Source organism: Marmota flaviventris, chromosome 13, assembly GCF_047511675.1.
Source record: "Marmota flaviventris isolate mMarFla1 chromosome 13, mMarFla1.hap1, whole genome shotgun sequence".
NCBI lineage: Eukaryota > Metazoa > Chordata > Mammalia > Rodentia > Sciuridae > Marmota > Marmota flaviventris.
Window position 1 is genome coordinate 82,123,225 of NC_092510.1, and position 24,809 is coordinate 82,148,033.

Genomic DNA, 24,809 nt, shown 5'->3' on the forward strand with positions numbered 1-24,809 from the left:
ATAGAATGCATTTTTAGTTTCTGCAATCAAATCCATGTAAATAAGACTCTACATAATATAGTGTGTTAACCTTATGCAAAAGGAAAAAATTAATTTTCAAGTTTCTAGACCAATAAGGCTGGTAATTTCTGTACAATGCCAACTCAACATGGAATACTTTTTCCAACGTTGACAACAAAGCTATAGTTTCCCAAAATTTAAATTTTATATATATATATATATATATATATATATATATATATATATATATATACATATTATACACTTATGTACATATGTATACATATATACATGAATATATACTTATGTACATATGATATTCATGTAAAAAGTCCAGTAATAGCAGTGTGTTACACAACAATAACAGCAACAGCTTTTCCAGGTTTTGGAGTTATTTGAACAAAATTGTAGAGACATCCAACATACTCCATTTTAAAAGGGGTGGCGGGTGTAAAACAAAAACAAAAACCAGAAAAAGTGAGGTTCTGTTTCTATTATGACACATGGTGCCATTTTTTTTTTATTAGCTTCTCAATCATCATCTGAAAGGAAAACATTCTCAATTAACATCATTAAAAACAGGTCTGATAAAGCATGGTCATTACCACCTTCATTTATTTTTTTAAAATTTGTGACCTTCCCTTCTGAATGTTGGCCTTCTCATCTAAAATAGGCCATTTTCCCTTCACCTTGGACAATCACAATAAATTCTCACTAGGCTTCTAATTGGCAAAAATCTAGCATTGTATCAGCAGTTTTATTTTATAATATCTTCTCTTAATTCTATCACTTTGGGCTTTATGTGTTTTGAAATTATATTATTAAGTGCATACATATTAATGATTGTAGCTCCTTTATGGATTCTTTTTCAAACTTTGGGAAATGTTTTTCTTCATCCCTACTAATGTTTTTCTCATAAATTATGTTTTGTCTGATATTAATATTGTTGCCACGCTTTTCTTTTGCTTGGCATTGTCCCAATTTTTTTCGATCCTTTTCTTTCCAACCTTCTTGCTACTCTGTAGAAGAATATAGCTTGAACTTTTATATAAGACTTTGTTTAAGTAAAAATTAATTCTTCGTATTTATTCTGAAAACTTATTTCTATTATTTGTCAAGGTAGAGCATTCTAGTTTTTATTATGCTGTTTCTTTTCTCTGCTTATTTTTATATTCCTTTTCAGTTTTCTGGTGGATTGACAAGTTTTCTTTTTCATTATCTACTTGACCTCACCCCATAAACACTTGGATCTTAAAATTACAGATCACAATATTATATTTTGGTGATTACTTTTACATTTTCAAGACAGATAATGCTATAATTCTAACAAAGTTCAAAATCATATCTCTAATCTTCATGATATCATGGAGGCAGGCAAAAAATCTTATCAATCTTTAACATCCCATCTAACATCACCTCCTTCATCCCCTGCCATCTTTCTTAAGTATTATTCAAAATATTACTTCTCTCAAAGAATCAAATAGTTTTATAGTTAATAGTTAAATGGCCCCTCTAAAATAGGCACCAATTTTTTTCATGTCCTTTTTCATGTCACTTTTTCCTTCTGTTTTCAATTTCTTATTGCTGAAATATATTTTTCATTAGTTATTTCAGTGACAATCTTTGGGTAGTAGACTTTCTTTCATGTTTGAAAATATCATTATTTTACCCCAATCATTCAGATGAGCATTGAAATCTAAGTTGGTAAATACTTCCATGGGCATTATCCATCCCATGGCTTCCTACAATTATTGATGAGGAATTTTCTGTCATTCTAACTATAATTCTTTGGTTGTTAATCCAGTTATTCTTTCTGGTAATGTTCATGTTTTTCCTCTTTACCTTTGACAATCCATATTTTTATTATAATTTGTCATGGTGCCTGTATTAGTAATCTATTGTTATGTAGTAAAATATACAGAAACTGAATAGCCAAAGACAACAATGGACAATGATCACTTCATTTCTATGAGTCAGGAATTCCAAAGTGGCTCTGCTGGGCCACTCTCCAAATCATGTTTACAGTCAAGATGTTGACCATTTCCTCAGTCATCTGGAAGCTTGACTGGGCTGGAGGGTCCAGCTCATAGGTTGTTGCAAGTTGATGCTGGCTGGTGAAAAGCCTCCATTCCTCCCCATATAGGTCCCTCCATGGACTGCTTGAGTGTCCTCACAAGATGGTGTCTTTCTTGTCCTAGTGCTTTCCCGAGCTCTAATAAATATGAGGAGGAATCAGTAATATTTTTATGACCTAGCCTCAGAAGCCATGAGTGATCATCTCTGCCACATTCTATTTGTCAGAAATGAGTCACTAAGTCCAATCCACCTCTAAGGAGAAAAATTAGACTCCCACTTTTCCAAGGGAGGATTTGTGGATGCATTTCAAAACCACAACAGTGTCAAATTATTTTTATTTATCCTACTATGCACTCATTTCCACAGTGGTTTACAATCCCACTGCCACTTGGAAACACTTGACAGTTTTCAAGTACTTCTGCAAAATACAGATCCTCAGGCCCCAGACCAAAAAAAAAAAAAATTGTATTCAGTAATATCAATCATTTTGGCAGCACTTATTTTTTTTTTCAGCCTCACCAGTGCTTCTGATGAATTTCAAGTTTTAAAAGCTGCTGCTTTAATCCATCTAGGTATTCAAATATTTCTTGAAGTATGAAAAATCTCAACTGTTCTCTCTTTGAATATTGCCTCTTGGCCTTTCCCCTTCTTTACCTCTCACCTACCTGTGAGGATATAGTTGACCCTCCAAGTCTGGTTTCTCCATCTCGTACTTAATGTTTCACATTTTTTTTCTCTTTGGACTGAGAGCTGTGTAATTTCATAATACTATCATCTTTCTTACTGATTCTTCTGCTGACCTTGTCCAAGTTTGAGTTTATCGTGTCTATTGTATGTGTGTAATTTTGTTCAGTTATTATATTTTTAATTTCTAGCATTTTTATATTTTTTTCAGGATTATTGATTGCATTTCAAATTTGACTTTTTGCTCCTAATTTCTTGTTCCTTTTTAAATAAACATTATCATTTTTTATTTTTTAATTTCTTATACTTTCTTTTTGAATGGCTTTATTTTCTTCCTGAGTGAATTAACTTCCCAATTCCTTCATTAAATGTCTTAGCACTTGTTTTCCCAGTGTAACTATGAAGTTATAATTTGCCCTTTACATTATCCTGTCTTTGAAATAATTTTTCCCATTTCCAGTAATTTTGGAAGTTGCTTTTAGGAATTCTTCCAGCTCCTGCATTTTAATGAGGTGTGGTGAATGGAAGTTCTGACCCCCAGTCTGTCATGTTCTGGAGTTGGCAACTGGAAGCATGACACGCATTGAGCAACAGTACCAGGACTCCTTCTTGAGCCTTTCACAGATAAGCCTGTTTCACTCTTGCCCTTTGGTTTCAAGGAGTGAACCAAAATCTCCAGTCCCCCACCCCAGCTGGTGCACTGCCAGAGAGATGAAACTTTAACCCCTGCTCCCTGTTCAGAGAACCTGCACCCAGGAGTTCCCGCTTATCTATTGTGTTTTGCCTGCTTCATATGCACTGAGATATTCATTTTGGTTTTGAAAATAGCTTTGTCTTTTTAGGTAACAAAGAATTATAACTTTTCTATTATTGCTGTGTACTTTTTCTACCTAGATTAGTTGTGAATTCACAGTACAATCCTGATTAGTAGTCTTCATGATATAATTATGACATATCATCATGTGAATTCTACTCAGTGGAATATGTAATAAATTAAAATGTGTATTATTATTGGAAAGAAGTCAAAAGTATCAATATTTAAAGGTGATGTTTTTATCCATCTTGAAAACACAAGAGTATCAACTCCAAAGCTACTTTAACTAACATGATAATCCTATACTATTCATAAATAAAACACACCCATGAACACACATCTAGAGAGTTTTCTTACATAGCAGAAATGCCTGTTATAATTATAGCCCGACTTTTAACCAGGCAGCCTAGATCCAGAGCCTTCCTGTTATATGCCACTACATGATTTACTCAATCATTTTTTAAAGTTAATGTAATTTTATACATGACATGTATTTTGACATATCATACTTACATGGAGTATAACTTCTCATTGTTGTGGTTATACATGATGTGGAGTTACACTTGTGATGTATTCATACATGAATATAGGGAAATTAGGTCCAATTAATTCTACTGTCTTTCCCATTCCCATCCTCCCTTCCCTCCCCTTCCCCCCCCATCCAGTGAACTTCCACTTCTCCCTCCCTGCCCCACCTGTTGAGAATCAGCATCTGCATATCAGAAAGAATATTCAGCCTTTGGTTTTTTGGAATTGGCTTATTTCACTTAGCATTATAGTTCCCAGTTACACCCATTTACCAGCAAATACCATAATTTCATTCTTCTTTATGGCTGAGAAATATTCCATTGTATAAATACACCATGTTTTCTTCATCCATTCATCTGTTGAAAGGCAACCAGGTTGGTTGCATAGTTTAGCTGTTGTGAATTGAGCTGCTATGAATATTGATGTGGCTGTGTTACCATACATAGAATGCTAATTTTAAGTCCACTGAGTATATGCCAAAAAGTGGGATAACTGGGTCAAATGGTAGTTCCATTCCAAATTTTCTGAGGAATTGCTGTACTGCTTTTAAGAGTGGTTGCACCAGTCTGCAGTCCCACCAGAAATGTATCAGTGTACATTTTTCTCCATATCCTCACCAACATTTATTATTGTATTCTTGACAGTTGCCATTCTGACTGGAGTGAGATGAAATCTCTGTACTTTTAATTTGCATTTCTCTAATTGCTAATGATGTTGAACATTTTTTCACATGTTTGTGACCATTCATATTTCTTCTTCTGTGAAGTGTCTGCTCAGTTCCTTTGCCAATTTATTGACTGGGTTATTTGGGGGTTTTTGTTTGTTTGTTTGTTTGTTTGTTTGTTTTTGTGTGTGTGTGTGTGTGTGTGTGTGTGTGTGTTAAGTTTTTTGAGTTCTTTATATATCCTGGAGGTTAGTGCTCTATCTGAGGTGCAGGTAGCAAAGATTTTTCTCTCATTCTGTAGGCTCTCTCTTCATGTTCTTGATTTTTTTTTTCTGTGAAGAAGTTCTTTAGTTTGATACAATCTCATTTATCGATTCTTGATTTTACTTCTTGGGCTTTAGGACTCTTGTTGAGGAATTTGGTTCCTAAGCCAACATGATGGAGATTTGGACCTACTTTCCCTTCTAGTAGGCGCAGAGTCTCTGATCTAATGCCTGGGGTTCTTTTTAATCCTAATCATTGAGGTAGGAAATGGACTAGTACACCTGGAAATTAAAATTCTCATGCTCAAAGAATATTTTTCATACATATCCCAAATTCTTTCCCTTCATGATTTCAGTATTCAACTGTTGCTCAAACTTTCCCAAAACACTTCTCTAATACCCTTCCAACACATTAGAGTTAGTCATGTCGTATTTGACTTCACCTCCAAGTTGTTTACTTTATTTGCATATTTTTCCTCATGATAATTTTATTACCAGAAAAAAGGAGGTTCCAATGCCATCCAACAAAGAGCAAAGGATGTGCAATGTCAGCCTCCTCTGAGACCTCCACTCTATGTAGACAAATTCCTATTATTATAATTATTTTTTTGGTTCCTCTCACTTTTGTCACCAAAAAGAATACAAACCTTTTCAAAGTTCTGCCTATTTTCTCTTTCTTTCCACCAGGTCAGGACAATGACTGGGTCCTCCTTTAAATCCCCAATTTTAAAGGAGTCATTGTAGAATTAGAATTAAATTTCACACAGTTGAATTTGGGTACTAAGTGTTAACAAAAAGCAAAATGAAGAAAAGTGAGTGTTGGATATGCATGAAACAGAAACAACTATATATATATATATAATTGCAAATAAAATATAATTACAATAAAAATAAAATTTATATTCATATGAGTAAAGCATTTAGAAATAAGTTTGCGATTCTTTGACTTGCTTTTGATTTTAATTCTGAATTCCACAAAATAAGAGAAAGTAATAAGTTCAAAAATGAGCAATCAGAATGGGGAACCATGCTATCGAGTTTTGAAACGTGAAAATATTTGCCGAATTTTTTTTCCCAGTGAATAGAAGTAAGAAATAGGTCTTATGGGTGGTCATTTCAAGTAAACTGGTTTGGGTTTGGTTTGATATAGAGAATAATATATTTTTTGTGTGTGTTTTAACAAAGTTGATCAAAATGGGTTGCTGTAATGATACTGAGCGCCCCATAAATTATTCAAGAAAATGATGAATCACTCCTTGACTTGAATGTTGAAGTAAAATGAATAGATTATATCAATAAGGTAGTCAATGAGTCTCTATTCTACTGGAAAGTCCCAAGAAAGCAGAAGGAAAACACATTATAAAACCAAATGGAAAAGAACTCAAAAAAAAAAAAGTATTTTATTTATTCTGCAAAAGACCATGTAATATTTTAGGAGGAAAAAAACAACAATGAAATTATAATACTGAGCCCAGTATAGTTCTAACCCTAACTCCCTAAAGAAGGTTAAAAAACCAACTTGGAAGACAAGACCAGTGCATTAAATACAAAGCACTTAAATGAGAATTTAACAAGAAATGGGAATAAAGAGCATGAAGCAGAAAATTTTAAAATTAGTAAGTGGTAAAACAATAAGGTCAGAATCCAGGAGAAATCACACTAGGCTAGACAAGCTAGACACACTGACAATCAAGACTCCAGTTTGATCTTGAAATGACCAACAAGCTGACACATTGAATGTGTGTACTTAAGTTTAAATAGATTTTATGGGTTATTCTTCCATAATTTCCCTTAATTTAAAGTAACCTCAATTGTGTGTGCATGTGTATATATGTGTGTGTATTAAATGAAGAAGCATGTATTATGTATTAAGATACATATTTGCATTTATTCATAGAAAGAAATTTTGATAATTTCTATGTGGAAGTTAAATTTCTGGTAGAACCAAATTTCATATTGAGAAAACAACAAATCCTAAACATTCTTTCATCTCTCACGTTGTTTCTATTGATCCATAGTAGAGGAAATAGGTATATTCTTTCAAAACTTCACTCTTTCAATACAAAAAAATAAATAAAATTAAGCAAAATGAACAATAATAACATCAAAGTGAAAAACACCAAAGGGAAATCAACATTTTTCCAACAGGGCCTATGCTTTAAGCATATAGTTTAAATGTAGTCCAGTAAAACATCCATGGGGCAACATTGAAAGGAGACTCAGAATTGATCTGCACTTGCTCTAGAAACCCGAAAAAAGGAGGGTAAGAGAAGAAAATGGCAAGTGAATATGATTTTCAACATTTACTGTTGCTCTTCAGCTTGACTAGAATAAAATTTTGAAGCCATAATAGCTGTGGAATAAAAACACTTAATATCCACAGGAGTGCCATGGCCAGCCAACCACCCAGAAATACTTGACAGGTGGAGGAAAGAAAAAAAAAAAGACAAAAAGAAAGATTTTTCTTCCAATCTTGGAAACAAGTACATTGTTCCAAGGAACTAGAAAGCCTGCCTAGCCCCAAACCATTCACATACAATTTTTGAGGCTTTATCTGGCCCAACTGTTGGACCTCCATTTGCTTTTTTTGATTAAGGTCTATGATACAAATGGGTACTCTGCTAGTTTCCAATGGAAACCTAAGATTCAATACTAAAGTCACCAGGCACTCCTGGGTACGTTGCAAAAATCCAGTTTCTTCATTTAGAGGTTTGTTTAACAGACAGCCTCTAAACCTCCTTCTAGCCATATGTTCATAATTCAGAAGTTTTAAGTGATCTTTGACTTGACTACTTGAAAAAATGAAACTAGAGTGTGCCACTGACTTGGTTGGTAGATGTAGTAGGGAAAGTTCAGAGTAAAATTGAATTGAGAAATCATAAATTCATTTAAATTTAAGGAGGTGAGGTGTTAAGGGTAAAAATGACCTCCATTGGGGTAAAAGCAGAAGACTCCATGTCTGAAAAGAGGGGTGAGTTCTTGACTCAACACCTGCAGCAACCTCAGATTCTTGGTCTCAAAACTGGTCTGGGTAATGTTAATTAAGCTCCATGACAGAGATATGGAGAGAGTTCAGAGATGATAGAGGATATGAGTTCTCCACAATCTCTGAAGAGAGTATTCTTGTCATTTAAAGCCATTAGATCAGCATCACTATTTTTTACTTATAAACAAATATTATAGTCAGCTGATCATTAAAAAAGATCTAAATTGACACAAACAAATAAATCCTCCGGAAAGGAAAAAAAAAAAAAAGAGCTCCTTGGAAGTTGGAAGATGGGGTTGGGGGGGTCTTCATCTGATATAGTTATAATAAACATTTGGGAATAATTAATTTGGTTTTTGATTTCTCTCATCTAGGGTCCTGTAAAGTTTACGAATTCTCGACGCTTTATATCTAACTTAGAAGCTTTTAGATTTTTCTCTGACCAGCGCTTCACTGGCAGGTCCCCAGAGGTCTTGATTGGCCCCCCTCTGCTCTCTGAGCAGCCTCTGGGAGTTAGATCAGAGTGGCAGATCTCCGGTGGTGGTAGGCCCTGGTTGTGCAGAAACCCCCTAATCCGCTGTTTACCACAACATGAGTCTATTGCCATAGAAATGATAGCTGAGATCCCAGATTCAACATCACTGACTTCATAACAGGGCCTCGTGAGAGGAGAAGCCAAGCTACGAGGGGGAGCACGATTTCTGAGAATAGTGGTACTCTGTTGCTTTGAAAGAAAGGGCCATTGTCTGCATTAAGATAGAAATGCATGAATGAGCTGTGCTGTGGGGTACGCTATAGTTTACTCTCTGTACAATACTGCCTGACGAAAAGTAGTAATTGGGGATCTTATGGAACAGTTTGCTTTCAGAAGGGCCAGCAGTTCCCTCCATCAGAGTCAGTTCTTATTGAAATAAGAAGCAAGCAGTTTCTAATGAATCATGCTGCATGAATTGATGTTCTGGGGTCAAAGAGTTCCCTTTCATGATGTATTGTTTTGTTTGTGTGTTTATTGTGTTTGTTTGTTGTGTCTTGTTTCTATTAATAGAAGAAAGCGAACCTGACCAGGATACTAAAGGTATTTTTTTTTTTAAAATTTCTGTGCTGCTGCTTTTTAAATGTAAGGCTCTTTTGTAGTCAGTTGCTATGCCTGACCTTACAAACTCCTCTAAGTGCCCTTATTCTGTCAAGAAACAACAAACATTCTCTCCCTTGTTTTTTTTTTCCCCTTTCCCCTCACAAACTCTTATATGCAATTTTGTGTAACAATGAGGGTCTCCTTCCATTTCCATAGTTTCCCTTCTCTCTCCCTTTCTCTCCCCCCACTCATCTCTGTTTAATGTTAATCTTTTCCTCATGCTCTTCTTCCCTGTTCTGATCTTAGTTGCTCTCTTTATATCAAAGAAGACATTTGGCATTTGTTTTTTAAGGATTGGGAGAGAATTAAACAACAGCAGATGGGATAGAGAGTGAAGATGAGAGGGAAGGGGAGGGGGGATAGTAGGGGATAGGAAAGGTAGCAGAATACAACAGTCATTAATATGGTATTATGTAAAAATGTGGATGAGTAACCGATGTGATTCTGCAACTTGTATTTGGGGTAAAAAATGGGAGTTCATAACCCACTTGAATCAAATGTATGGATGATGATATGTCATGAGCTTTGTAATGTTTTGAACAACCAATAAAAAAAAATAAAAAAATAAAAAAAAAAGAAACAACAAACAAACCATGGGGGATATGAGGTCACAGCATGTAACAGCGTCAGTCGATGGGCTGCTCTGTTATATGATCAGCTTATTGGCCATTTACATTTCTAAAACTCGAGTCAACAGGAATATTTAAATCAGGTGGTCCAAACTCTGGAAACAAAATGAAATGAAATCAATCAGAACAAAAATATAAATCTCCACAGGTTGGAACAGAAAGTTACCCTTCCACTAAAAGACCTCTTTTCTGAGTCGATGGGTGGGACTAAAATTTTGGAGAATGTTGAAATGTCATGGAGCCAGATTAGGCTTTATTCTCTACTCTCAACACGATGAGAAATATTATGCAATTGCTCCAAGTTGACAAAAATATTTCATTCTAATTGCATGCAGACATATACATTTTTGTGGAATGTGGTTAGAAGAAAGTGACTAAAAATCAAATTTGTAGAACACGAGTTTTCCATCACTAAGTACCTTGCATCCTGAATAAGCCCCATGCTTTCTGCTCTTCTGACCTAAACTTTGATGCTTTGGGGATGAACTTCATGAATTTTCCTGTGGTACAGTTTGACTTAGTTCCTCTTTATCTTAGAGTCTCCAATAAGATACAGGTTGAGTCTCCCTTATGTAAAATGATGGGGATTGAAAGTGTTGCAGATTTCAGTTTTTCAAATTTTGGAATATTTGCATAGATGTTATCAATTGAGCACCCCTAATCCAAAAATCTAAAAATTCAAAATGCTCCAAATTTTAAAAATTTTGAGAATGATGTTATCTTTCCTAGTTAGAACTGAAAACAAATATAGATATATAAAAATATATCAGCACTTTAGATTTCAGAGAATTTCAGATTTTAGATTTTCAGTATAGGCAGGCTAAATATGTATTTGAAATATTTTCCTCTTTCTAAATACCAGGTATCTTACAACTAAATTTACCTGGTTCTGTGAGATTTGGGGAAGAGAGTGAGAGTTAAGGTTGTTTTTTTTTTAATTTTTTTCAACTTGCTCTGATCAGTCATTGTTGGTTTGAATCATGTAGAAACCTCTTTAAGGGAAGCTAGAAAATAAGAAAGAAAAGAGTAAGAAAAAGTAAAATTCATGTACATTCATCTTATCCTTTGAAATAATTGCTCAGAAATAGAAATTGACCAGAGACTTAAATATTCCTCTGACACTGATCCCTCACCAAGAAAAGAGAGGTAGTTCATTTCAGGCCATACTGCTCATTAATTTCAAGAGAGCTTGGAAAATGCAAGGGGGAGTGGAGACACACACAGAGAATAAAATAGGTGGTGTTACAAAGAATTTTAGAATTCCTGGCTGCATAAGCACAGTTTTGAATATAAGATTCTTAATCTGCAGTCACCTCTGCAAATCTGCCCAAGAAAAGTAAAGCTCAAAACTCACGAACAGATTCCCTGAGAGAAAACCCAGGGATAAATATATTGCCTGTGTGTATCTTCCATTTTGCAGAAGAATAACAACTTGCATACCCACAGGAAAATGAATGGGAAAAAAACCTACAGTGAATTGGAGAATGATAGATAAGGCTAAATACAGGAAGAGGAACTTGATCATTTTTTCTTAAAAATCCATATCAAACCATTATAAATATTTTCTAAGTTACTAAGTGATTTTATGCCCCTTCTAGTAAGCAGTTGACTTGTTTATGTAACAAAACACTGATATATTTAATTTCCTACAAATAAATTACAAAATAAGGATATTTAATGCGTATTTTATTGGATAAGAAACCTACCACATTACATTTTAAATGAATGACTTAGAATGTATTTTTAGTTTGTGGCTACCACTGTAATTCTGGGGATTTACTCCTGAACTACAATCAAGTTTATTATTGCAAGTGTTTTATTATTGATGGGCATTAGTCTGGTTTTTGTTTTTAATTGCAACTGACTTTATTGTTCTCAGTGATCTCAAATGTGACGGAATTTCTTTCACTATCCCTTCACCTTTCATATTTAGAATTGAAAACAAATATCGATGTATAAAAGGCTGTCAGGTTTTTTTTTGCTGATAAAGCTGGATTGAAAATCAAGCTTTTGGAGCTGGGGTTGTGGCTCAGTGATAGAGCACTTGCCTGGCATGTGTAAGGTACCGGATTCCATCCTCAGCACCACATATAAATAAATAAAATAAAGGTCAGTTGACAACTAAAAAATACATTTTAAAAAATCAAACATTCCTTTTTAAAATTAATTCATTCATTTATTCTAATTAGGTATATATGACAGCAGAATGCATTTTGATTCATTGCACACAAATGTAGCACAATTTTCATTTCTCTGGTTGTACATGATGTAGTGTCACAACACATATGCTGTCATACATGTACCTAGGGTAATGGTGTCCTTCTCATTCCATCATCTTTCATGCCCCCATCCCCTCTCTCCTCCCCTGCCTTTGCCCCCCTCCCCATTATGGGTCAGCATCCACTTATCAGAGAGAACATTCTACTCCACTTAAAAACTAGTCTAACATAACCATAACTTGTTTCCCCATCCTTCTCAACCTCTCCCCAATCTTCTCCATTTCACTCCTAGTTGTTGGATGGAGAACCCTGACCTGATGAAATTGCTATCTATCTATCACACGTCAACCTCTACCCTTCCTATATGCAGACTTGCTGGGAGAATGTCCGTCCAAAGAAGGGCTGAAATGCTCACACATGTATATGTCCCTTCTTGCAATCTCACCAGAGAAGTCATTCACTCATTCATCCATTCATTTGGCAAACACTTACTGGGAACTTACCATGAACCATGCAGGAGGCGAGTATCTAGGTACATGAGTCAGCCTGTTAAAGGGCAAACCTTGTCCTTGTGATGCTTACATTCCAGGGAAAGAGACTGCCAACCAACAGAGGAATGGATTAGCAGTGATGAAGTAGTGCTAAGGACTAAGAGGAAAGATGGACCAGGGTCAGGGGATGAAGAAAGGAGGCAGTAGATAAAGAGACATTTGAAACCCTGAAGACATTTAGACCCTGCTTTGAGAACAGAGGAAAACTGAAAGGAAGGGTTGAAGATAACTTTCAATACTAGGGGAAAAGGGCTGAGTTTCTATTTGATCTTTTGGAGAGAATGTTAGAGTGCGGGAGGGACCAGATTCCCTTTAATCCCTGGTTTCCTTCTTCTGTTAACACTTCACACTTAACAAGGCGACCCATTATCAGCCTAAAGGGCAAACATGCTCCCTTCAGGGAGAACAGCAGTTTATCAGCACAGTCTTGAGCTCGAAATGCTACTAGCAATGTCAGTCTCTCTTTCATTTATTTATTTATTTATTTATATATGACAGAGGAATGCATTACAGTTCTTATTACACATATGGAGCACAATTTTTCATATCTCTGGTTGTATACAAAGTATATTCACACCAATTCATGTCTTCATGAATGTACTTTGGATGATAATGATCATCACATTCCATCATCATTAATAACTAGATGCCCCCTCCCTTCCCTCCAACCCCTCTGCCCTATCTAGAGTTTGTCTATTCCTCCCATGCTCCCTCTCCCTATCCCACTATGAATCAGCCTCCTTATATCAAAGAAAACATTAGGCATTTTTTTGGGGGGAGCGGGGGGAGATTGGCTAACTTCACTTAGCATTATCTTCTCTAACTCCATCCATTTACCTGCAAATGCCATGATTTTATTCTCTTTTATTGCTGAGTAATATTCCATTGTATATATGCCACATTTTTTTAAATCTGTTCATTTATTGAAGGGCATCTAGGTTGTTTCCACAGTTTAGCTATTGTGAGTCAGTCTCTTTTATGTATCTCGCTAGAGCCCCTAGAGGTTCTGATATGGGGTGAGAAATGTACTGATTAAATCAACCTCAACATTACTTTGAACTGTAGAACTTTACTCTGATTTATTTACACATTACGCTTAACTAGGTTGTGCAATATGGATCATTAGAGGTTTTGCAATGATTCCAGATGATATTCCAAGTAATACCAGCCAAAGGGAGGGAAAAAAAAGCTGTTAATTACAGCAATATAAACTGTCCCTGATTTCTACATTTCCAAGAAGAATTGAAGCCCCCAAATTAAAATTCTTGCCTTTATAAATTAAGACATTTTCTTATCCTACCCATCTTCAGCCAGAAGGTTCTCATTCAAGTTCAAGGGTATTGACAATGTTATTAGATCACTTTTCCAGCACCTATAAAATTAAAATGACCCAAGTCCAAATATCTCCAGGATCTTACTTGTTTCCAATTCTCAGAGGCAAAGAGACCCATAAGATATTCATTGCAGTATTCTCACACTCAGAAACCATAATACCAAATACACAAGAGTTATTTCAGCCAAATGATGCGCAAGGACTCAAATATTTTGTACAGTCTAGGTCTCTATGTTGTTACCAGAAACATTAAAAGGAAGATCCCTGAGTGCACTCTTCTAGGATGCCAATCAGTCAGGGTTCCTTGTCAAAAAAGTCCACAGCCTGTGAACCTAGACTAAGTTGGTAGAATGAGAATTCAAAGACAACCACACATTGCATCTGGGTGGTATGTCCTTTATAATTGTTTTAATCTATAAGAGATCACTTCTCCCTTCATTGTTATTTTTTTATTAAAGAAACTAAATAATTTGCCCTTTTAAAATTTTCTGTATTCTGACTTTTACTGAAATGCTTCTCTATGGTGATGTTTAGCATGTTCCCTGAACCCTCTGTATTTGTAGGTTGGCAGTTAGACCCCGGGAACCTTAAAATCGGGTTCAATTTTTTGTTTTGGGGGGCACATATACAGTTATATTTTAAACATTTGATGACTTTTTTTTTTGCCTTTTATTTTTAAACCACTTGTTTCCTTTGAAGAAAGCACCTTTCTTGCTTTTCTGTTCTCCTGGCTTTGGAATCCAATATTTATGTGTCTAAATTCTATATTTCATCTCTTAGAATCCTCAATATCAAGAGACTGGAAATCAAATTCAAATTTTCTAAAAAGATCCAGTTGTCAAGTAAATCATATCTTCCTTTATCTTCTTGAATTATATAATCCTTTTTAATTGGTATTCTAACACAACTCTGGACTTGATCTGTCATTGTCTTGCACGTCTCCTGTCTAGTATACACCCTCTCTCCATACTTTCAAAAACCCAAGCTCCACAAATGTCAACTAACTAGAAGAGCTAAGCTTTAAATCATAGTGTTAACTAGGGCTTCATACTCTGAGGGTATGTTCTGTGCTTAAGTCCTAGAAAACAATGGACAGGAGAAGAAACGATTATACTTACAGTGTAACAGGCAATCAAAAAGATTTAACAACATTTTAAAAGGAAATTGATTTGAGGTCAGAAGACATGAAATCAGGTTTCTCGCCCATTACATTTTTTACTTTGAGAAAAGTAAATTGAGTGGGATTTTATTTCCACATCTATAAAGTAATAACAGAAATCTGGTCTATCTCTGAAGCCTCTTCCAAGTTTAATAATTCTGAGATTCTAATTACCTTCCAATTTATGATACATTCTGGGCCTCAACCCTATTCTTTAGTTAAAGGTAGAACTTCTCACATCAAAAGAACTTCATTTTATTTAATGAGGGAATCCAGCCTCAGAAAGGAACATAAATTACTCATTCTCCTACCCACATTTTATCTAAAATATTCTTTTTTGCCAATATGTCAATTCAATCTCTGAAAAATGTGATGGATTTTTGTCTGACCTCCCCCTTAGATACTGTGAGGGTATAGAACATTAATCAGTTATTTCTTCAATTCCATAAAGTATATCCTGTGCTCCCTCTGATCAGGGACTCTTCTGGGTACTGCACATAGCAGTGAATGAAACTGGAAAAGTTTTTGATTTCACACAATCAGATAGTGGTAAGGTCTGCAGAGATGATAAGATTGGGTGATGAGAGAATGAATGGGCGAAGGCTACACTGTGTGTTGGGTGGGTAAAGATCCTTTCTAAGGAAATGCCACTTAAACAGAGACTTAAGCCATACAAAGAACCTGCCATATGTAGACCCAGGGTGAGTGTACCAGACGGAGGAATAATGGGGGCAAGCTCTTACACTGGGAACGTGGCTGGTGAGAAATGCAAGGTCCGTGGTGTGAAGGCCTTGGAGGCCAGGAATTTGGTATTGACCTTAAGACAGAGGGAAAAATGGTCAGATTTGATTTTTAAAAGGCCACTTTAGCTTGGTCATTCTCTATTGGAAAGTCACTCACCACTTCTGTCTTCCTAACAGTTTTTGCCAGAATCCTGCGGGCTCCTGAATCCCACAATGTCTCCTTTGGCTCCTTTGTGACCCTGCGCTGTACAGCAACAGGCATCCCTGTCCCCACTATCAGCTGGATTGAAAATGGAAATGCTGTGAGTGTCATATGTATGGGGACTTGTTTGGGGAAGACCCATTGGTGGTGAAGTTCAAGACAGACCATAGATTTGGGGAGTTATTTTTATTTCTGTCATTGGTCCCACCTGCATCTATTTTTGTCCTGGAAATCACTGTCTTAGAATTTGGATGCCAGGAGTTTGCTTCTTTTCTTGTATCACTGGGAATAGTCAGAAATCAAATGCTTTCTTTATGCCTTTGTGTAAAAAAAAGAAGAGGTAACAAGTCCTTTCCATGCATTTTCATAAAATCCATCAGTGAAAGGTTAGTTCCCTGCTGGAAGCTACTTTAGGGAAAAGCAATCTGGAATTAGAATCCACATCTGTCAGTTCAACATACTTTTCTTCATTTTTAATACTGGTAATAAGAGCTAACACATATGAGGTAATGTTTTGATCCAGGCCCTGCTTTTAACACTTTATTTTTTCATTCTATAAATATATGTTGAGCATGGGAGCATTGAGCATTACTCTAGGTCCTGTAGAAACAGGAGCAAATGAAACAGGCAAAGTTCTCTGCCCTTAAAGAGAGCTGGCACCTGATGAATAAAGACAGACAAACAATAAGACAAAGAAGAGACTATATATTTTATGTAGATTCTATCAAATGCTGTGAAAAAAATAATAAAGGTAGAAAAGAAGACAGAAAGATTGACCTTAGGGAGAGAGAGTCTGTTTTCAACAGGGTCAAGCTTCATTAAAACAAAGACATTTGAGCAAATCTCTGAGATGAAGGAGATTATGTACATAGCTTGACAAGATAACCTGACAAAGGCTCTGAGATAAGGATATGCATGTTCTATCAGAGAAACAGCAAGGAAGCCAGCATGGCTAGAGGTGGATGAGCAAAGAGCAAAGCAGGAAGGGGTGTGTGCAGGCCTTGTGGATCCTACAGATTTGGGTAGGTCATGGAAATAACTTTGGCTTTTATTTGCATGGGATGGAATATCATTGTAGGTCTTTTTCCGTTGTCTGTTTTCTTTCTGATTCTTGCTCATTGTGTTCTGTTTTCTTGTGTGCCTTGTTATCTTTGGTTATCTGTAGTTCATTGTATTGAAAAAATGTCAGAAACTAATTTGAGGTCTAGATGAAGGTAATTTCCCTTGGAGAGAATTTTTTCTTGTCTCTGCTAGGGAACAAGAGCTGCTTCTAATCTTGGACTACCTCAAAACAATCTCAAGGTTTGAAGCTCCTTGGACATCCTAGATAATTATAATGAATGCTTTATAATTATAATGTCATTCTTTATGTGGGCCACTTCACTTGTAGTTCACACTGAAATGTCCCTGATATCTAGTTCTTTGAGTTCTCAATTTATTGTATCTTTAATGCTCTAATGCTTTTATGGGCTCTGAGTTTTGATTTGGCTATCCAAAAATAAGTTCAATTTTTCTGGCTTTGAAAAAGTATCTTAACCAGTGGAGAATATCTAAGTTTTGTTATATGTGTTAAAATTTTTTTTCAGAATTTTAATTTTTTTGTGTGAGGATTTGTCTGAATAACCTAGCTTATCCAATATCTGAAAAAGGAACCTGTCATGAGTTATTATTGTCATTATATTTTATAAGTTCTATCATTTGTCTATTTACATTTGATTTTCATGCAATTTCTAGTTCCTGATATGCTTAATGCATTAGGTAAAGTGAAAATATGTTAATTCTTAATTTAATAATTGCTTTTAATTGAAAGATATTTTATAAGCAATAAAATTCCTTGCCACCAATTATATGGCTTTTTGATGAACATGTAATTTTCACTTTGAATTGAAGAATTTCCTTTATTTGAATCACTTTTATTCCTTGAAACATTGTTTTGTTTGTTTGTTTCATGGTGTTATTTCAAATTGCTCCAAATTTTATTCTAGATTACTGCCTCCATTTTAAAAAATGGGAATGGTCTATTCTTTTAGTGCGCTATTATGATTATGCTGCTAATAATATTATGCCAGGCTTATAGAATTGATTGGCACATTTATGTATTTTCCTTTGGTACAGAGCTGGAGGTGAGGAAGATGAGATGCAAATTTCTCTCAAACTCAGATGTTACCTCTACTGTATCTCTGACTAATGCTTTTCTCCTCTCCACATTCTCTCTAGTTAGACTGCTATTAAATGGATTTGGTTCAAAACATCAATCTTTTAGTTCTTTTGGTTTTGCCTATTTTTGTGGAGAGATAGGGTAGCCCTACATAGTCTGTATGCTTTTCCTCAGGCTCTGTTACCCATGATAGTTGTCCACCATAGAAACTCCCAACAAGGAAATCTCATCCACAAGCTCTGGCTCATGAGCTGATGCCTGGTGCTCCATGTATAGCCCCCAAAGTTCTTCAGGTACCTTGCTGACTTTCTCTAAGTCTACTTCTGCTTACAGCTTACCTATCTCACCTTTGAAATTTTCCAGGACTCTTGGAAAAGTGTGTGTGTGTGTGTGTGTGTCTTTTTTTATTTTTAGTTGTCGATCGGCCTTGATTTTATTCATTTATTTATATGTAGTGCTGAGCATTGAACCCAGTGCTTAACACAAGATAGGCAAGTGCTCTACTACTGAGCCATAACCTCAGCCTCCAAAATGTGTCCCTTCCCTCCCAGGAAACCTCTTCTTTTGTGTTAGATTTTAGTTACTTGATATTAATCTGTCTATCAATCCAATCACATCATCTCTCTTAATCTTCCAAAAATTACTAAAAATGTCTGATCCTTTGATTACGATACCTTCCATATTTCTCTGAACTTATTTTTCTTGATTTTAGAGTTTATTTATCTGATAAGATTTCAGGTAGAAAAAGAATAAAGATATGAGCTAAAATGATTATTATTGTAACTTAGGCATTGAATAAGCATGATTTTCATGTAATACAATCTTCATTATTTTCTCTGTCCTTTATTCAGCAAAGTGGGTTCTTTTGCTACCAGAGAAGCCTACCTCAAGCAGGCTCTGTGATTTTTCTGGACACTAGTATATAATTTTAAATCATTAACATCATCCTAATTTAGTAATTTGAGGTGTCTTGTCCTAAGTAATAACTGAGACATCCAAATGCATTCATAAGCAGGAAGACATATTCCTTCCTCCCTTCTCAGGACTATTGTAGTCATGCTACCAGCCTTCCACAGAGGAATTGTGGTTGGTTTCTTAGCTCCTGCTCACCTGTGATCCTCTCACTTCTTAGCTGCTCTGTGTCACTATGTCAGGGTTGGGTAGGAGGAAGAGAGGAGAAGTAATTGGAGCAGGAGAGTTATCATTTAACTGATGCCCTTGCAATTTCACCTTATACCTTCTGCACCTGCCAAGTATTTTAAATTGTATTTTTCCCTCATGGACATGTTCATAATTCTTCAGAGACTAGGGAACATTTAAGACAATACAAGGAATGCGTTTTCCTTAGCAGCCCTCTTCTGTTTAGCCCCCAATTTGTTAGTTGATAGGAGGTCTCTTTATTGGAGTCATTTATTCCCCCAAAAGGTCCTCTTGGGAAGATGGAAAGGGACTACAATTCAGATCTTCTATAAAAACCTTTGTATCTAAGAACTCTAGGAGCCTAAATCATGAAGAGAGCTTCCTTCTCTTTGCTTCTTCCATTGGAGTTGCCAGGAAGCTCAACCCTGCCCTTTAGACATTTGTCCATTTTGTCTACACATTTCAGGTGTGTTAGCATCCACAAGACCCCAAACACACATTCATGCACACTCTTGTTTGATGATTCTTTAGAAACACTCACAGAACTCAGAAAAGCTATTATGGCTAAAGTTTAGGGCAGGAAAAAAATGATTAAAATCAGTAACAGGGAATCAGTTTTCCTCTCCCAATAAAGCTGCAACAACAATACTTAATTCCCAACAATCATATGTGACAACATGTTTAAGTACTGCCATCCAGGGATGCTCAACCTAGCATAGGTATCCAGAGTTTTTACTGGAGTCGATTATCAGACAAAGAGTACTGACAGGACTGATCTTAGACCTCCAGAAATAAAATGGATGCAGTATGTTCTAGGGTTACAGGTGAACAGAAAGAAGTATTCATTATAACTCACATGGTTAATGTAAACTATCTGGTATGGCCCAAATTCTCAGGATGCAAAGATACTAGTATCAGACAGAATATTCCAAGGGGTAATAGGATGTCCCCAAGAGCCACAGGGAGGACCTTTCTTTGTAAGGTGCAGGGTTTGAGCACCTTAAGCCCATCAAACTAACCTTTTAATCCTTTACTACACAATAGGAGACTTAAGTCAACTCTTAAGCTTATCCTAGCTAGGACACCCTGTCATTCATTAAAGAGATATGGTACATGCCCAAACCAGACCTTTGGGTGAGGAAAGAATGACTCTCAGAATAACTTACCAACACAAACCTTGATAAGTCATCCAACTGGTGCTTGGTTATTTTCATCTTCCATCTCCTGTAGGATAGTCTTTTTTTTTTTTTTTTTTTTTTGGTATCTTGGTTGTAGTGAACATAGGTTATCATATTGCACTATATTAACAGTAGCATACTAGAGACAAAGGATGTCTCAAATTATGCTTTGTTTGTTTTTTAACATTTGTTTTTTAGTTGTAGGTTGACACAATACCATTTTTTTAATGTGGTGCTGAGAATTGAACCTAGGGCCTCACACATGCTAGGCAAGCTCTCTACCTCTGAGCCACAATCCCAGCCCCCTCCAATTATTTTTAAAACAAGTATTTCAACAAGAAAATGGGAGACTTCTTTTTTTTTCTTATAGGTAGGCAAAGTCTTTTGGTATAATTCACATCATATTAAATTCTATTTCTAGGACACGGGGCACAGGAAGAGGAAGGAGAGGGGAGGGAAGGCTGTGGAAAACAAATTGTGTCCGTGTGTGAAATTTTGGTAAGATGTAAAACAGGATGCCAAATTTTACGGCTACCAATAACAAAAGACATCTTATATATTTTTGCAAACCTCCAAGGCTTTCAATTATTCCTTCTTGTTTTTACTTCTGTTGTTTTGATGGAAAATTCCTTTTATCTTTTTCTGATACCTAAGCAAAACCACTTTCTCATAATTTGTTATTAAAATTGGTTCATCTTATCTGTCTATCCTAGATCCCTTCAGAAGACAGTAAGCAAACAAATTACCACTTTGTCACCTGTAACTCAAGCCATGACAGAATGAGAATTAGACACAGTTAGCTGACTTAAGAATGTCCCTCTTCAGCTAACGTGATTTGAAGGGAGTTCCATTTGCCACTCAGACACGGATCCCTCATGTGGATAATGACACAGATGTCGGATGGCTGTCAAAGATGACCTCTAGTATAACATCAGACTAAGGTGCTCTAATTCTGTTAGGTTATAATAAAGTAGCACATAGTCCCTGCTCTGCTTTACCGCTCTAATTAAATTTCAAGTGTCAGTTGAAATCCAATCCTAGTTGGCAGTGTGTTTTGTGACTCTTCCGTGAAGCTGTTGTAGTTGACATAAGCCTCTGAAGGTGGCATAAAGATATGCTAAGGAAATTGGGAGGCTGACATGTAACTTTACTAATTTGTCTCACAGTAATAAAGAAATGGTTAGATGTGCTTTTTAAAATTCAGTATTTTCAAAAGGCTTGCATGAGAGTAGATATGTGGAGGATACATGATCGTTCTCTGTTGGAGTTCAGGAATAATAAAAGAGCCCCAAATTAATCATTCAAGATATGACTCATCAAAAGTTGAAGGCAAAACAGATCTATCCCCTCTGAGGCTAAAACAGGAATAAAATACACTAACGGTGACTTTGATTCAGGAAGAAAGCAAAAGTATATCCGCAGTTCTTATGGTCAGAGAGCATGTGTTGTTCTTACTGCCAAGTTCTTGGTAACACTACCCAAGCCCAAACCGAAATCCACATGCCCTTGCCCTTACTGACGCAAACCACAGGAAATGGAGGCAATTTCAGGCATTGAACATTGTGAAAGTAGCAACTCAGAAAGTGCATCCAAGAGAATATGAAGGAGCCCACAGCTCTGATATTGTTTTAGGGTATTGAATGAAGACAGATATAGAGCTGGAAGACGGTTGGCACAGAATAAAACAGTTTGAACTGTGACTCTAACTAGGAGCTAGTAAACTAACCTCTGGACACGCTCCTAAGTACTCAGCCGTCTGAAAGATGGGACTGCTCCTCTTCTCCACCCCCACCCTGTGCACATGCCAGTAAATTAAAACCCTGGACCGTTAGCCCAAGAGCTGGAGAAAGTCAAGCAACATACTCCAAAATGATTAAGAAATATTTTGCTTTCTTCCTATGGAAATACCATTCTTTTTTATTTTTATTTTTTCATGGAAATTTGTAGTCACAGATGAGCTTCAGACTCACTGGTAATATTATTTTCCTTTTACAAGTAATTTGATGTAGTAATTTGATGTGAACGGTGCAGAGCTTACTTTTTAAAACTAAAATCCTTGTAATTTTTATAACTGGATTTATTTAAAGTTATGTTAATAATACCTCTGATATTTGCACATTCAACTAAAAATTTAGAAAAATTACATGTCTCTCTTTGTCCAATAAATGTAATTCCTAAGACATTTTAAAAGTTGAAATATCTTAATTTAATAGAGGAATTTTGTAAAATAAATAGCCAAACCATTTATGTTGAAGATTGTGGTTTTTAATATTCTTAAAAGGAGGCTTGTCTATATTTTATGCAGAATTGATATAGCAACATCTCTCAATTTAAATGTATTAATGAGGGCTGGGTATATAGCTCAGTTGGTAGAGTGCTTGACTTGCCTGCACAAGGCCCTGGGTTTAATCTCTAGCACTACAAAAAAAAAAAAAAAAAAAACTATTACTGATACATAAAAATATTCTATTTGTCAAGACTGCTATATCACCTTCAAAGAGTTTTTGTACACACTGTTTCAGCTGTGCGTTATTAAGACTATTTGATAGAACTTTCTATTTTACTGCTTTTTTAAAAAAATCTTATTATTTTTTCTTGTACATCTTTAAGGTGTATAACATGGTGGTTTGATTTACATATAACACAGTGAAATGATTAGTGTGGTCAATCAAATTAACACATCTATGGCCACACAAAGCTATCCTTAACCAAAAAGACAAAACCCTATCCCCAGAGCACAGAGCTGTGTATATGGCTCCTTCAAGGCAGAGTGCCTGAGTGACTTGCAGAAACCAATGTACTTACTGTAAACTCCAGACAGAGTCATTTCAATTAAGTACAGTCATCCCTCAGGGACCTTGGGGAGTTGGTTCCAGGACCCCTGTGGTTAACAAAATCCTTGAATGTTCATTTTTCTTATATAAAATGGAGTATTATTTGCATGTAATCTATGCAATCCTCCCGTATACTTTAAATACCTAATACAGTGTAAATGCTGTATAAACAGTAGTTATACTGTATTGTTTAGGGGATAATGACAAAGAAAAAAATATGTACACGTTCAGTATAGATGCAATTTAAAAAATATATTTTCACTCCACAGTTGGTTCAATCTCAGATATAACACCCCGAATACAGGGGGATCATTGTCCTCTGTATTTTTTAGGCATATCTTGGTGAAAGCTCACAGTGATAATCTGAACTTGTCCCTTTGATCTTTTAAAGCAGGGAGGCAAAAAGAATCAAATAGAGGGCAGAGGGTTGTTTTTATTTTCAGATCATCAAAAATACTAAACTGTTGGTCAGGATGATCTATGAAGAAAGAAAAACAAATTCAAACTATGACTAACAAGGCCTGCTGTGCATGAGTCACCCACTGAATCAAGTGAGGTCTCTGGACACAGGAGGAAAAGCACTTAGGAGCCACGTCATAATGCAGGGGCGAGCCTCCCAATTTGCTGGTCTCCTCACCAAACTATTTCAACACCTGGATGGAATCCAGGAGAAGAGAGCTCAGGCAGCTTAAAAACTGCTTCTCTTTCCTACAAAGGACGTTTTCAGTGACCTTGAGGAGGTATTTAGCAGTGGCTTTCTTAGGTGTGAACATGAAAATAGAGGGAGTCTAAGCAGCATTTCGGAATTACTTATTTCTCAGTTGTCTCCAAGGCATTGCATGGCCCTGCTTCTTGGGGGAGAGAAACAGATTTGCAAAGGAGGAAAGCAGTGGCCCTACGAATTCCACGTAATACACAAACTGAAATGGGATTATTTTAAAAAACAAAACAAAATATGAAACGGCATAGAGCATGTCAGTTGAACATAGGGTTTGTACTCATTGTTTTTTTTTTTTTTTTTTTTCTCCTTGCTGCTTTGTATTCAAATTCAGGGGAAGTTCAAAATTAGACTTCAAATTGTTCAGTTCTTTCTAACTTGCATGCTCAGATCCACAAGACATTGAACTTCTGATAAATATGATAGTGATGAATTCAACTAGAATTTCCAACTTAGGGTGTATCTCAGAAAGATATTTTTCTTTCCACTTGAGGTTGCTTATCTGGAGAAAATGCCATAACACTTGACCTGACCCGGGAATTTTCCCCAGTTAAGGTAAATTGATACTCACGTAAGCCAGTTTTCATCATAGGTATGGAGACTAGTGGTGAGACTGGTAGTGAGGGTAGAGAATAAAAAGAGAAAGAAGTGAATTGGACAAATTTTCCCTGCGTCATTGCTAGAGAAAGCTTTGGTGCCAAGGACAGGGGCCACCTGGAGCTAGGGAGAATTGCCAGTCTTTGAAAATCCTCTCTCCTGCAAAATAGTAAGATAATTGGCTCCAGATTCCTCTTT

The 24,809-nt window shown here is 36.0% G+C and overlaps 1 protein-coding gene across 5 annotated transcripts in view; it reads left to right on the plus strand.

Moving 5' to 3' along the window:
* Musk (muscle associated receptor tyrosine kinase) overlaps window positions 1–24,809 on the plus strand; it is a 95,036-nt gene that overhangs the window by 35,588 nt on the left and 34,639 nt on the right. For 3 of the 5 annotated variants that reach the window (XM_027942991.3, XM_027942992.3, XM_027942994.3), the window contains exon 6: window positions 15,962–16,086. In XM_027942991.3, the coding sequence (XP_027798792.1) occupies window positions 15,962–16,086 (125 nt within the window). Of the gene's footprint in view, window positions 1–9,060; window positions 9,091–15,961; window positions 16,087–24,809 lie in introns of all 5 variants that reach the window. The other 2 variants (XM_027942989.3, XM_027942993.3) reach the window with 1 other exon arrangement.